A 15,704-nucleotide genomic window follows, 5' to 3' on the forward strand; every position below is an offset into this window, starting at 1 on the left:
GATGACCAGTGCCTATGATAGGAAGAAGCTGGAAACAATCCCACTGTGACAGGTTGGACCTCCCATCTGGGATGCCACCTGATGTGCTAGGGTCCCATTCGTTCTGCCAGTTCCACCAACCTGGGTTTCTTCACCCTGTATTAGCTGTGCCAGGCCCTCAAGCTTTCTCTGGCATACACACAGGTAGGGACACACCCAGCTGCAAGTGGACACAGAGACACTGAGATTAGCTCTGTGTGGGAGGAATCAGCTTGGACATTCACATGCACACCTCCTTTGGGGTATAAACCCAAAATAATAATGTCTTGCACTGTAGAGAACTCTATACAATGTAAGCTCATAAATTCACCCCCTCCCTCAATGGGGAGGAAGATATGCACAACTTCTTGCCCCAGTTTTAAATTATAAATTGCACAAACTGGCTTTTATAATAAAAACAAGTTTATTAACTACAAAGACAGATTTTAAGTGATTATAAGGGATAGCAAACAGAACAAAGCAGATTACTAAGCAAATAAAACACAAATATGAAGCTTAAAATCTTAGAGACTGGTTTCAAGAAGTAATTTCTCACCCTAAATGTTGCTTTTGGGCAGAATGCAGGTTAGCTACCCTGCTTGCAGCTTAAATCTTCAGACACAATATTCAGAGACCAGATCCCTTTTCCAGACAGGGCTCATCTTACCCCCGCTGTCTTTCTTTTGTAGATCTTTCCAGCTGTCATCCTGGGTGGGGATTCAGTGAAGAGTGAACCAAGATCAATTTACTCCCCAGCCTTACATAGAATTTACATAAGACCTGCCCCTCCTTTTAGTGGAAAATCACTATAAGTCCAAGATGGTGTTTAGTACCAGGTGACATGACAACATGACCAAAGCAAGGTCCCAGGACACTTCTCAGGGCCAGCACATCCCTTGGCCTGCGCCGCTTCCCGCAGCCCCTATTGGCCTGGAGCGGCAAACCGCAGCCAGTGGGAGCCGCGATCAGCCGAACCTGCGGACGCAGCAGGTAAACAAACCGGCCCGGCCCACCAGGGGGCTGACCCTGGTGAGCTGTGTGCCAAAGATTGCTGATCCCTGGTGTAAGTAACTCAGTGATCCAGGAAACCTAATGGGAGCCTTCCAGTCCTTGGTTCATATCTAGCTCAGCTCCTTATTTAGATCTGCCTTGCAACATTCTGCTCCCCAGGCCTGATCTACACCTGGAAAAGTTTTGAAAAGCTTCTTGATTGCTAATGCTGTTTTCAGCATCCTGTTTATTAGCTCTTTTCCCAGCAGGGTTAGATAGCATGGTGCTGAGCCAAGCAGTTGTAGCCATTGAGTTACCTGCAGCTCAGCTCTTAGCATTGCTTAGGCCTTTGTTAAGCAGGGGAACAGTTTCAGTTGTTTCCCTAGCATAGGCAAGCTCCACTCAACCAGGGTGAGTGGGGTTTGGTTTTGTACAAGCATTATAGGGGAAGGTGGATGAATGGCACGTGGGTTTGTACATTTTCATACCAGTTTTGCGAGGCTCACATAGATCATTGTACCTTTGGCAGCGCTAGGCTGATGTCTTGCTATGGGCCGCCCAGAGGATTTAGGGGGCCTGGGGCAAAGCAGGGGAGCTGTGGCACTTGTACTCACCCGGTGGCAGTCCGGGTCTTTGGCAGCATTTCGGCGGCGGGGGGGGGGGGGCTTCAGTCGCTCCACGTCTTCGGCAGCACTGAAGGATCCGCCGCCGAAAACCCGGAGCGACTGAAGGGCCCCCTGCTGCCGAAATAATGCCGAAGACCCGGACGGCCGATGGGCCAGGGCTCGCTGAGCCCCTACGGGACCTGGGGCAAATTGCTCCACTTGCCCCCACCTTTGGGCGGCCCTGAAACTTGTGCCTGCTGGTGGATATGCTTGTGCCCAGCTGCTGGTGGACAGATGTCCATACCTCACCTTTGCGACTCACTAACCGCAGCGCCGGTGTAGTGGCACAGGAAATTCTGCCAGGGAGCAGTCTGAGTTTGGGCTACTACACGGGCGGTCGAGGCAGAAAGGGCCGCGTCTCTCACTGACGAGGTGGCCCCTTGCCGCCCCGAACGGGCTAACCCCGGCAGGTCTGCGCTATCCCAGCGCGGAGGACGCCCCGGCACATTCAGAGCGGGGTCACTCACGAGAGTCAGGGGCGCCCGGCCGGTGTATCACCACAAAGTGCTCCCGCTCCCGTTTTGCTACTTTGGGTGTACTGAGCATGCTCAGTCGAACTGAGCATGCCCAGTAACCTTCGTTGTAGCCACTGCCCTCTCTCTGACCTCTCTCTGCCCTTACTTCTGCTAACGATTTGCTACCTCCTCTTTGGGGGGGTTTAAAAGGATTAAGGGGGGCAAATCGCAGCGGGGGGGCTGTCAGGGTCTGAGCAGGGGGCAGAATTTTACTGGCCTGGGGGGTTCAAGCTACTGTAGCTAGCGGCAGAAGAGGGGCTGAAGGGCAAAAATCCCCATCCCTCCCGTTTTGCAACCATCCCCCCAGAGGAAGCAGACCGGGAGTGTTTTCCACCACAACCCCATCCCTCCCGTTTTGCAACCATCCCCCCAGAGGAAGCAGACCGGGAGTGTTTTCCACCACAACCCCATCCCTCCCGTTTTGCAACCATCCCTGGACCAGTGACAGGTGCATGAGCAGCCCAGTCATTGGAACTAAGCAAGGAGAAGCCAGTGGAAAAAATGAAAAGGGGCCACTGTGGTCTCACCTTGGGCTCAGGGGCATGCGCCGTTCCCCCAAACCTTACCTTCCTTTTCACGGATTCACACACAAAAAAGTGAAACAGTATGCCTCAATCATGCAACAGATCAATTTGGCACATTAGCCAGGAGGAAGCAGACCGGGAGTGTTTTCCACCACAACCCCATCCCTCCCGTTTTGCAACCATCCCTGGACCAGTGACAGGTGCATGAGCAGCCCAGTTCTTGGAACTAAGCAAGGAGCAGCCAGTGGAAAAAATGAAAAGGGGCCACAACACTACCTCCCCTTTCACGAATGCAATGAATGGCCACTCCGGTCAGGAAGCAGATCGGGATCATTTTTGACCACATCCCCCATCCCCTCCTGATTCGCAACCCCATGGACAGGCGGTAGCAATTTAACAAACAGTTTACCAAACTGCTACGCTGCGTGGCAGAAACCGCTCCCAGTAGCAAAAGGGGAGGGGAGCACTTTGTGGTGCTACACCGGCAGGCTGCGCTGGCTCGTCTCCCTGCGGGTGGGGGGAGGGAGCGAGCGAGCGAGCTCCTGCACCTGCCCCTGCCCGCAGCGCTGCCCCAGCGTCGGCGGGGGAGAGAAGGTTATGAGGAAAGACGCTCTGTCTCTGCCTCCGTCTCTATGGGTGGGGTAGAGCCGCTCTGCGCCGCTCTCTGTGGTGGCTGGGCGGCCTGGCTGTCAGTAGGACGCGCCGGAAGGAAGCCAGCTGTGGGGGAAGGGCTGTTTGGGTCCGGTCGGGCTGGGGTAGGCGGCGGCCATGGGGGTCCCCAAGTTCTACCGGTGGGTCTCGGAGCGGTATCCCTGCCTCAGCCAGGTGCTGAAGGAGCATCAGGTGAGCGCGCTGGGCCGGGGTAGCGGGCTGGGGGGTGCGCACCCGCCTTGTCCCCGCCGCTCTCCGGGTACGGGAGGGTGTCCCAGTGCTTCGCCGCAGCCAGCTCACAGCGGAGGGCGGCCGGGAGCCAGCGCGGGCCCGGCACCGCTAACGGCTCCGGGCCCGTGCCCGGCTCTCTGGCGCTGCGCTGACCTGCCTCGTCCCTGTGAGGAGCCAGGCCGCTCCCGAGGGTTCCCCGCAGGCCACGGTGCCAGGGAGCGAGCTCTGAAGCGGGCCCCGCTGACACGCCTCCGCAAACACAGCTGCTGGGAGGCTGGGGCTGGTGCCAGCCCTGCCGTTATGGGGAGAGCAGTGCCTCCTAGTCGCCTTCCCGCTTATGTTCGTTGATTTATTTTTCTTTCCCGGAACACGTCTAGGTCTAGCTCAGCAGCTTCTTAGTTTGGCCTTTTATAACACAGCATAATAAACTTGCTAGCAACCCCCACTAGCTTCACCAGCAACCCTTCTAGGTACGTTTGGAAGGCGCCTTTCAAAAGATAGAATGCAGCTGTTTTGCTTGACAGCATTGCTTGGATGTAGAAGACAACATCATGGTGGGGTTTTTTAAAGTGCTTAGCCTTGGTCCAACTCTGTTTCTATGTAAGTAATTGAGGGTGGTCTAAAAGTAAATAAAGTAGACATCTAACTATTATATGATTAGGAAACGTGGACATATATTGCTGTAGTCAGCATGATGATGTTTATTAGAATAGCTACATATTTTAAAGTAATTTAAAGAGAGGTTGAAAATCATATAGTTAGTGGGTGGAGGGCTTGTCTATGCATTTAAATTAGTTCAGAATAAGGTAGGAATTTAAAGCAGATTAACTATTCCTGATTAGCTCTATGTCTGGATGCATTTATTCCAGAATAAGAGTGCTTTATTCCAAATCATGTTAAACTAATTCAGAATAAGGCATTCTTATTCTGGAAAAGGAGTATCCACACATGGAGCTAATCAGGAATAGCTATTCTGGAATAATTCCCCAAGTAGACAAACCCTAAGTAGTTAGGAAGAGGAAAGAATGGAAAACAGAAAAGAAGACTTTCAAAGATGAAAGGACAATTAAACTACTAATCTCTTGTCCTAGATCAGTGGTTCTCAACATTTTTATCATTTAGGGCTGCATATGCGGCTCTCTGTGTTATATGGGCCACATCCACACAATATATATATACTACCTGTATGGCCCTGAGAATGTCACATGAGCTGAAGTTGTGTGCTGGTTGGGCCACAGGTTGAGATTCACTGCCCTAGATAAAGGGGCAGTAATATCCTAGTCTTCAAAATTACCAGAGTCTATGCTGGATGCTCAGAGGGGTTGAAAGCATAAAACAATGTTTATTAACGATGCTTTATCATACTCCCAGTCAACTGTTTGTTCATTTTGACTTTATCTGCCCAGAGTTGCACCAACTTAACATAAGGTGTGATTTTAAACTGTTTAGTTAAACCAGTTCGGAAGGCTTTGTAGACACTCTTATTTTGGTTTTTATGAGGCTGTCTACAATTAAAAAAACTTTTCTCGTTTAGCTATACTGGCAAAACCCTTCTAGTGTAGATACAACTATACCACCAAAGAGTACTTCTGCTGGTATAGTTTATTCCAGTTCAGTGAGCAAAATAGGCTATATTGGCTAAAGCACCCTATTTTTATCAGTATAACTGTCTATGCTAGGCCTTTTGATAGCATGCCCACAAAACTTTTAGGTGTAGACCTGGCTTTATTTTAGTTTCGCTTAAGTCATCGATTAATAACAGGTTTCAATTAAACTGAACCTGGCTTCCACATGGAGCAAATATATGTACACTCAAGGCCCTTGATTTCTATTGCATCATAATTATTTAACACTTAAGCCTCTCCTCATTTAAATGTGGTTCTGACTATACCAATTTCTAACATAGTTTAGCCAGAAAGTGTAGACAGAACCAAACAAAGTTTAAAATTCAACATGGTTCTTAAAGTAGTTCCTTAACATAGCCTAGTGTAAGTGAATCTTTTACTTAAAAATGGTTTAAAATGCCTTTTAAAATAAAGTTGCATTCCCAATGTGGGACAAGCCTCTTAGAAAACTGCTTTTTAAAACTACATGAACATTAGAGCACACTAAAATATTGCACTTAAACAAGAAATTTTGGTCTCAGGACAAAAATTCCAAAATAAGATCCCTGCTGAATGCAGGCAGAGAGCAAGGAACATGTACAACACACATTCTCAGAAAGCTGCCATGGATAGGGCTCACATTCAGCTGTGCATGGGTTTAATGGTCACAGCATGTCCACTTGAGTCATCCAGTTACTGTGACAACAGATTGCCAAAAAATTCTCTGGCTGTTGACTCTGACAGAGTCTTGCTACATATGCGCATTTCAGTCTCTTTGGTTCAGCAATTGAGCACAAGCCGACCTGTAGATACAGACTCTAAGGCTTGGTCTACACTACCCCCCTAATTCGAACTAAGGTACGCAACTTCAGCTACGTGAATAACGTAGCTGAAGTTCGAAGTACCTTAGTTCGAATTAGTTCGAACTTACCTTGGTCCACACTCGGCAGGCAGGCTCCCCCGTTGACTCCGCGGTACTCCTCTCGGCGAGCTGGAGTACCGCAGTCGACGGCGAGCACTTCCGGGTTCGACTTATCACGTCCAGACTAGACGCGATAAGTCGAACCCAGAAGTTCGATTTCCAGCCGTCGAACTACCGGGTAAGTGTAGCCAAGGCCTAAGATTAATAACTTTTTCAGTATTGCTTCCCCAAAGGAACATTGAATGCTATGGATTAGCTAAGAAGTACGCCAAGTAACTGAGATCAGTTGAGTGATTAGTAGAGACTTCAGCTATGTCTACACAGGCATGCAGTTTAGACTATGGAGGTCTGAATAGGAATGTGCACCAAAGTACTGCGCTGTGACTCCTCTGTTTAGATGTTGCGGGCACGAACTAAGAGGTTCCTGGTTCACATTAATGTAGTCCTCTTTGAAGAGGACTACATTAACGTGAACTAGGAAACTTTTAGGAACCACAAGGTACAGCAAATTTCAAGACAATCCAAGTAAGCATGTGGTGGATTTTAGAGCACTTAGAGTAGTCTGCTTTTAAGCAGAAAACCATGTAGTTATGCCTTCTTTGGGGCTGTACTGTGTAAGTTGTTTCTTTGAAACAGTAGGATAAAAAGTCTATCGTTAGAATGGGCTTTTAATATAACCAGCGAGCAGCCTTTGAAAATATACAGTGCCTTGTCTGTACTAGACTTAAAGAACTTGTTACTGTGTTAGCTAAGATGTGCTAACCTCATACCTTTAAATCCTGGTCGAGACAACACCTAAAAAGTACTGTTAAAATGTGTTAGTTGACATGTTCTGTGTGAAAGAGATGCTCTGTCTGAGGTAGATAAAAAAATGTTTTTATAAGCCAATGCTTGAACTCTGAAATGTTAGCACAGTGCCCCGTGTATCTACACAGTCATTCTGGTTATTTATAACTAATTTTTGTACCACTTTTTTTTCCAGTGTCAGGGATGTTGCTTTTAACTATAGTCTTGCTGAACAAAAAGAAGCAGCGCTCTTCTTCACTCAGCGCTCTTAATTACTACGTTTATTCATATTCATATCAGTGTGTAGAATTTATCATCTGATATCCTTTATGAAGTCCCTAGTGTCCTCCTAGAATAGAAACTCAGCAGCAGCCACTGCTAGCAGAACCAGATGGAATAGGGAAAGGGACTAGTATTAACCTACTTGCTCACCCACCCCTTCCTTTGTGGAGCCAGCCTGCAAAGCACCATCACAGCATAAAGTTGGTTGTGGGAATACAGTCCTTTACAGCCTGGGGAGCCTTGTTGATGTCAGCAATTCGAGACTCCGTGGGCTTTTTTGTAGGGTTAGGAGATTGATTCTTTGTGGGGGTCAACTTTCATAGGCTGATTGACTCTATATAACTTTACCACCAATCTTAAGGCTCTTTACATGGAAAAAAGTAGGAATAAAGGAAAACTCTGAGTATTTTATCCATCATTCAACCAAGAGATAATTCCATGCGTTCAAGGAAAGAAAATTAACTTTTAGTACCCCCAGAATTCCTTATATATCCAGAGAGACTATGTTTTGATCCTTTTGAATCTGGCAGAAAGACTGATTTATGAAATGTTCACCCTTGGTCTATTTTGTGGAACCGGAAGGGGAGGTGCCTTCTACAGATTGACAGTTTCTGGTGATCAGTTGGCTGAGTGCAAAGTCAAGAACTGGAGCAAGATGGAGCATTAATTTTTGATGACCAGAACATTTAGGGCTTTAGTAATCAATAATTTGGTGCTCTCTGTATTGAATTTGCCGAGGCATTATGCATTACCAAGTGTGGACAGGTTGACTTAGTAATACCTCCGAAATCTAATTGACTCATAAAATTTATTTTATCCTCTTTTACCATCAGAGCAATAAAATTTTTAGTGTTAGTTATTTGATTTTGGTTTTATTACTGCTACTTCCTTTTGAACTCTCAAACTAAAAACATTCTGTAGGCGGCAGAATGATGTCATGTTAACTATATCATCATTTTCCATAGTTGTTGGAAGAAGGGCATATTCTGCATATCTTTTAAATAATTGGCAAGTACGGTGTGATTTTTTTCCCCATTCAGTTAATCACTACAAGGAGAATCACTACTGTTCTGTTTATTTCTTGGAACTATTCACATTTTTGTCTTTACACATTGTACAAATACATGTTTGCCTAAATTAATATTATAAAGTGTTCTTCCCACTATTTATCTTCATTGCATAAAGGTGCAGGATAATTTGTATACTAACATTTAATTACAAAGACTATTATGAAACTGAATTCAGACTGGACATGTTTCACTATTTTATATTTGCTACAGTCCAGCAACATGCTAGGCTACTTGCTATCCAGTGTGTACAGTATTTTAATAGAGAATGAGCAGGTATTGCATGCAGATAGAAACCATTAAACATGAAGGCCTGATTCTCATCTCTTGCTGGTGTCAGTCGGGAGCAATTCTGTTGAAGTTGAAGGAGTAATATTGATGTAAAATGTGGGTAAGAGAGGAAAGAATCGGGCCAGAACAGTGGTAGTATGGAAGGAATTACTATGGGAAACTAAAGAAGGTTTGGTGATGTTTATCAGAGATTAATGTTCAATTTTAGATCTGAAAGCAAAGAAATTTAACAAATTCAGGTTTCAGAGTAGCAGCCGTGTTAGTCTGTATCCACAAAAAGAACAGGAGTACTTGTGGCACCTTAGAGACTAACAAATTTATGAGAGCATAAGCTTTCGTGGGCTACAGCCCACTTCTTCGGATGCATATAGAATGGAACATATATTGAGGAGATATATATACACACATACAGAGAGCAAGAACAGGTGGGAGTTGTCTTACCAACTCTGAGAGGCCAATTAAGTAAGAGAAAAAAAACTTTTGAAGTGATAATCAAGATAGCCCAGTATAGACAGTTTGATAAGAAGTGTGAGAATACTTACAAGGGGAGATAGATTCAATGTTTGTAATGGCTCAGCCATTCCCAGTCCTTATTCAATCCTAAATTGATTGTATCTAGTTTGCATATCAATTCCAGCTCAGCAGTCTCTCATTGGAGTCTGTTTTTGAAGTTTTTCTGTTGTAAAATAGCCACCCGCAGGTCTGTCATTGAATGGCCAGACAGGTTAAAGTGTTCTCCCGCTGGTTTTTGAGTATTATGATTCCTGATGTCAGATTTGTGTCCATTAATTCTTTTGCGTAGAGACTGTCCGGTTTGGCCAATGTACATGGCAGAGGGGCATTGCTGGCACATGATGACATATATCACATTGGTAGATGTGCAGGTGAACGAGCCCCTGATGGTATGGCTGATGTGATTAGGTCCTATGGTGATGTCACTTGAATAGATATGTGGACAGAGTTGGCATCGGGCTTTGTTACAAGGATAGGTTCCTGGGTCAGTGTTTTTGTTCAGTGATGTGTGGTTGCTGGTGAGTATTTGCTTCAGGTTGGGGGGTTGTCTGTAAGCGAGGACAGGTCTGTCTCCCAAGATCTGTGAGAGTGAGGGATCATCTTTCAGGATAGGTTGTAGATCTTTGATGATGCGCTGGAGAGGTTTTAATTGGGGGCTGAAGGTGACAGCTAGTGGTGTTCTGTTATTTTCTTTGTTGGGCCTGTCTTGTAGGAGGTGACTTCTGGGTACTCGTCTGGCTCTGTCAATCTGTTTTTTCACTTCAGCAGGTGGGTATTGTAGTTTTAAGCACCTACAAGATCTCTATCAAGCATTCTTAAAGCTACAATACTCACCTGCTGAAGTGAAAAAACAGATTGACTGCTATTTGCATTCTATATGCATCCAAAGAAGTGGGCTGTAGCCCACGAAAGCTTATGCTCTAATAAATTTGTTAGTCTCTAAGGTGCCACAAGTACCTGTGTGGATGTGATGGACTTTGGGCGTGCAGTTTTATTCAGACCACAAAATTAGTTCCTTTATTAGAGAGACTAAATGCCATTCCAGGAAGTGCAGAAAAATAATTAGTGAGCACCATACATCAGCTGCATTCTTATACATTGCAGATCGAGCTCCATATCCAACAAGACGCTAGGTATTGCTAGAGATTAGAGATGTATTACCTCTGTCTTAAGCCTGCCTCTACCTCTTCCTTTCCTCCATGCTCCCCAGTACTCTGCTTCCCCTAAATCTAGAATTCTGGATTATAAACGCAAACCCAGAAACAACAAAGAGTCTGGTGGCACCTTAAAGACTAACAGATTTATTTGGGCATAAGCTTTCGTGAGTAAAAACCTCACTTCTTCGGATGCATAGCCTATGCATCCGAAGAAGTGAGGTTTTTACTCACGAAAGCTTATGCCCAAATAAATCTGTTAGTCTTTAAGGTGCCACCAAACTCTTTGTTGTTTTTGTAGATACAGACTAACACGGCTACCCCCTGATACTTGGAAACCCAGAAACGTTCCCCTAGAACAGGGGTAGGCAACCTTTCAGAAGTGGTGTGCCAAGTCTTCATTTATTCACTTTAATTTAAGGTTTTGCGTGCCGGTAATACATTTTAACGTTTTTTAGAAGGTCTCTCTCTATAAGTCTATATTATATAACTAAACTATTGTATGTAAAGTAAACAAGGTTTTCAAAATGTTTAAGAAGCTTCATTTAAAATTAAATTAAAATGCTGATCTTAGGCTGCCAGCCTGGGGTTCTGTTCACCTCGGACGACAGTGGGCTGAGCAGGGCCTGCAGCTGGGACGCCGGCTGGCAAGGGGCTGGCAGCCGGGACCCCAGACTTGGGGGGGTTCAGGGGTCAGGGCAGAGGGCTGGGTGTGTGTGGGGGGGTTCAGAGGTCAGGGTAGAGGGCTGAGGGTGTGGCGGGGTGCAGGGCAGAAGTCTGGAGGTGGGTGAGGGCAGAGGGATGGGGGCTGTGGGGGTCAGGGCAGAGGGCAGTGGGGGTGTGGAGAGGTTCAGGGGTCAGGGCAGAGAGCTGGGTGTGTGTAGGGGGTTCAGGGGTCAGGGCAGAGGGCAGTGCGGGTGTGGGGGGGTTCAGGGGTCAGGGCAGAGGGCTGAGTGTGTGTGTTGGGGGTACAGGGCAGAAGGCTGGGTGTGGGGGGGTTCAGGGGTCAGGGCAGAGGGCTGGGGTGCTCAGCTCGTGGGGGTGCTCCCAGCCCCCTGCCCTGAGCGGCTCATGGCAGGGTGCTGGCAGGGATATGCCCTGTTCCACCCCCTTCCCCAGGGTCCCGTCCCTACCTCTTCTCTGCCTCCTCTACGGAGAAGCGAGCACGCTGCCACTCATCCCCCTCTACCTCGCAAGGGCCATCAGCTGATCGGCGCAGGGAAGGAGAGGAGGAGGGGCAGGAAAGCACCACGCTCGGGGGAGAAGCGGGGGAAGGAGGAAGCTTGGCTGCGGCAGGACCAAGCTTCTGCCTCCTGCCCCCGCAGGGGAGAGCGGTGGGGGGGGGGGGGGGGGCTGAGTGGGGCTGGGGGCCGGGACCGCGGCAGGCAGCAGCGTGCTACTCAAAATTGGCTTACGTGCCATGTTTGGCACGTGTGCCATAGGTTGCCGACCCCTGCCCTACAAGTTATTTGGCCCAGGTGAGAGGATGGTTCAGCAACAACACAACAGGTCATCACAGGAAGTGAGGAAACTGTCCTACTGAAACTGCCAGGAGTACTTATGATTAGGAGTACTTACAGATCAAGCAGTAGATATGTGTACAGAATGGGTATATGTTTTCTTACAAACTGGCCTTGTCTGTATTATGTTTTTTGGACAAAAATATGATGGTACTGTTGCCCTTTGGTCGAAACAGTTATCCAATATTTGGAGCCGTGCTTCATTATTTATACGAGCAAGATATTTCTCTGGTGCAATTCTGTTTATTTACAAAGAATGTACACAAAGTGCCATTTTCCTGGAAATAGTAGGAACAAATGGCAGACAGCTTCCTTGCTCACATTTTGAAAGCCTGCCTTTTCCAGAGAGTCCAGTGCCCCAAGGAATTCTGTCTCTGCTCCCTACTCAAGGCCATGGTCTCTACATATCTTTCATTGTCTGCTGGTTTTCTGGCAGCTTTTTCCTTCTGATACAGTCCGCTGGACCCAATCAATGCCCTAGCCCCTATTTTTACAATCAGTCCCCAGGAAAATGCCTTGGCTCACACAGCTCAGGTCCTGCTGTGCTTTTCCTTCCTTGGAGGGCAGCTTCTATTGTTTCAGCTATCACTGAAGAAAGGGAACCTTTTCTAGATCTGTGATTGATAGGTGCTGTTAACAGTACTAACGTAACTTGATATCCTAATATTATATGTGACTTTTCTAGATTCCAGAATTTGACAACTTGTACCTGGATATGAATGGTATCATCCATCAGTGTTCACACCCTAATGATGACGATGTTCACTTCAGAATCTCAGATGATAAGATCTTTGCTGATATTTTTCACTACTTGGAAGTATTATTTCGCATTATTAAACCAAGAAAGGTTTTCTTCATGGCAGTTGATGGAGTGGCTCCAAGAGCAAAAATGAACCAGCAGCGTGGGAGACGTTTTAGGTGAAAACATTTTAATGTTGCCCTGTTTATAAATCCATAGGACAGCACATTTTTATGAGATTTTTTAAATTTACAAATTGAAATAAGTATTAAATACATAGTTTTAAATGATGATGCTTTTGACTATAGCATTGTTTGGGTTTTGTTAAATAATAACTGGGCAGTCATAAATCAGAACTGAGGATTTTTTGCCAGTGCATTTGAAAAAAACCTGTATACCAGGGAGTACTTTTCATCTTTTGCTTTTGAAGCGAACTTGCAGTTTGCACAGCACTGCAGAGGCTAGTATAAATCATCTCCTATTGGAACCAATGGCTTAGAACAAGGGTTCTCCAACTTCATTGCACTGCGACCCCCTTCTGACAACAAAAATTACTGCACGACCCCAGGAGGGGGAGCAAAGCCCGAACCCTACTGCCTTGGGTGGGGGCCTGTAACCTGATCTCTGTTGCCCAGGGCTGAAGCCAAAGCCTGAGCCCCACCACCCAGGGCTAAAGCTCTCAAACTTCAGCTTTGGCCCCAGGCGGTGGGGCTCGGGCTTTTGCTTCAGCCCCAAGCCCCAGCAAGTCTAACACCAGTCCTGGCGACCCCATTAAAATGGGATTGTGACCCACTTTGGGGTCCCGACCCACAGTTTGAGAACCCCTGGCTTAGAACTTTGAGTTTGTAAAATTTGTGCCTTGATCATTCAAAGGAGCATGGACCCAAGAATGGTGATCTAGCACAGCATGTATCTTTTGGGAACAGAAGTTATAGGTGCTGCTTCTTTTTCCATCTTTAAGACTGTTTTTCTATAAATCTACATATTCCAGTTTATCACTGTACAAAGAATCAGTAATAGGACTGCTTTTGGAATCTGTGAATGCCATCTTAAAGAAGCCTTTGTGGTCACTGTATATAGTGAAGTTTTCCTTGACAGCCAGTGTGGAGGAGGGAAAGAGACTGAGGTTTGAGAACTAATAAAATTCTAGACTCTAGTAACATTGGCCATCAGGCTAGCTAAATAATGTAGTTTACATCTAGATCATATACAGTAAAGATCATTAAAATCTTGATGTTTACTGCTTGCCGTAGCAGCTTTTGTGAACTTTGGGGACAGCAGCCACATTGACAGGGCATATTGGAAGTTGGAGATAGGGCTGGCCATTTCCTCTTTTTGTTCTGAACAACTGATGCTACAGTACTTCCTTTTCTTCACCAGTGGGTGCTATGGGGAGTTCCATTCACTGTAGACTGTTTCTCTTCAGGTTTCACTTGCCTCTTACTGTTGTCACTAGCAGGGTAAGGAAGGAAGCCAGAGGTTTGGAGATGCGAGGAGACCATTTGGGGACCATTGGGAGGACAAGAAAAACAATTGGTGGGGCAATAGGCAAGATTGGCATGGGGTTGAGGAGGAGATGAGAGAGAATAATTGTGGATAAAAAATAAATGTGAAAAGAACAAATAAGAAAGCCAGAGGGTTTTAAAGAAAAATTAAAACATTAAAAAAGGATAGAACAATATCAGGAAAAAATGTGAAGAAAAACAGGTGGGAGTGGGGAGGAAAGCATCAAGATAAAAATGAAGAGATTGTCCACAAATTATTTTCTCTTCTATGTCCTTTAATTCTGAGGGGGGAAAGATTAGCTTAGTCAGTATTTTGACACTTGCCATTTATCTGCTGCCAGCTGGTTCTCTTTTCCTCCCATTGGCCCCCAAATGGTCTTCTCAGCCCTGTATATATTACTAGTATATGTGCAGCATACATCTTATCCTTGCTGTAGAAAATTCAAAACAGCTTCTTTATTTTCTATGTGCACTAAAAACAAAATTAAAAGACTGACTAAGAATTACATTTCCCTTTTAATTTATTTTAAGAAGGAACTCTACATTTAATTTTTTGAGGAAAAAATAGTGTACATACAATACTGTAAAATTCAATGGTTTTTTTTAGGTCAGCAAAAGAAGCAGAGGACAAAATAAAGAAGGCTTTAGAAAAAGGAGACGTTCTCCCTACAGAAGCCAGGTTTGACTCCAATTGTATTACACCAGGTAAGAAAATGTGCTGGTTATTTACAGGAGAATTGCTGTGATTAATCATTTTGCCTTTCTGTCATCTGATTTTTCAATAGGATTTGTTCTGCTAAATCACTTGGGCACTTTTGAAAATCCCAGCCAAATTTAATATTTAAAACCCGAAAACTCTTCAAAAGTACTCCACCTTCCACACTTTGCAAAAATGAATTGTTTTTTCTATCACTAATCGCTAATATCCCTCATAAATGTATAAATGGAATTTTGAATAATTCTTAAAATGACAATGTATCAGAAGATGTAACTTGTAGATTTCTGTTACTAGGGACTGATTTCATGGCCAGGTTGCACGAACATCTGAAGTATTTTGTAAATATGAAGATTTCCACAGACAAATCCTGGCATGGCGTAACTGTCTACTTATCAGGCCACGAGGTTATTGTGTTTATATTACTGATTTTTTTTTTTTAAATAGTATTTTCAGAATAGTGTTTACTGAATTGTTTTATCTTTGCATTTAGACACCAGGTGAAGGAGAGCATAAAATTATGGAATTTATCCGATCAGAGAAAACAAAGCCTGATTACGATCCAAACACAAGACATTGTCTATATGGTTTAGATGCTGACTTGGTATGTGCAAATGTATTTTATACTCATAATGACAAAAGGCTATTATGTGTGTGACTTGGGCATCTATTCAATATTTTGTTGGAATATATGACTATAATACATTATTAAACAAAAAACTTGACATTTATGGCAAACTAAAAATTTACAATGAGGAACCACGGAGCATGGAAATATCCTGACACTGGTCACTTCTTGAATAATAATAAAACCCCTTCTTAATCTCTTATTTCCACAGATTATGCTTGGATTAACAAGTCATGAGTCACATTTCTCACTTTTAAGAGAAGAAGTCAGGTTTGGTGGCAAAAAATCCCAGAGGTAAACTGCTTCTAAAAATCTTATTTATAGGAAGAAAGGAGATCCAAAAGATGCAGGGTTGCTTAGATTATTTTCTTTAAATGACTGCAT

General features: G+C 44.9%; 1 protein-coding gene across 7 annotated transcripts in view; it reads left to right on the plus strand.

Annotated features, from left to right (window-relative positions):
• Positions 1–3,158: 3,158 nt before the first annotated feature.
• The window catches only part of XRN1 (5'-3' exoribonuclease 1), an 84,129-nt gene continuing 71,583 nt past the window's right edge, over positions 3,159–15,704 (plus strand). For 6 of the 7 annotated variants that reach the window (XM_065556912.1, XM_065556913.1, XM_065556917.1 and 3 more), the window contains exons 1-6: positions 3,159–3,555; positions 12,419–12,651; positions 14,585–14,682; positions 14,990–15,099; positions 15,186–15,296; positions 15,532–15,614. In XM_065556912.1, coding sequence (XP_065412984.1) covers positions 3,481–3,555; positions 12,419–12,651; positions 14,585–14,682; positions 14,990–15,099; positions 15,186–15,296; positions 15,532–15,614 — 710 coding nt within the window. In that variant the 5' untranslated portion in view covers positions 3,159–3,480. The remainder of the gene's footprint in view (positions 3,556–12,418; positions 12,652–14,584; positions 14,683–14,989; positions 15,100–15,185; positions 15,297–15,531; positions 15,615–15,704) is intronic. The other variant, XR_010590362.1, reaches the window with a different exon arrangement.

This window comes from Chrysemys picta, chromosome 9 (genome assembly GCF_011386835.1).
Source record: "Chrysemys picta bellii isolate R12L10 chromosome 9, ASM1138683v2, whole genome shotgun sequence".
Taxonomy (NCBI): domain Eukaryota; kingdom Metazoa; phylum Chordata; order Testudines; family Emydidae; genus Chrysemys; species Chrysemys picta.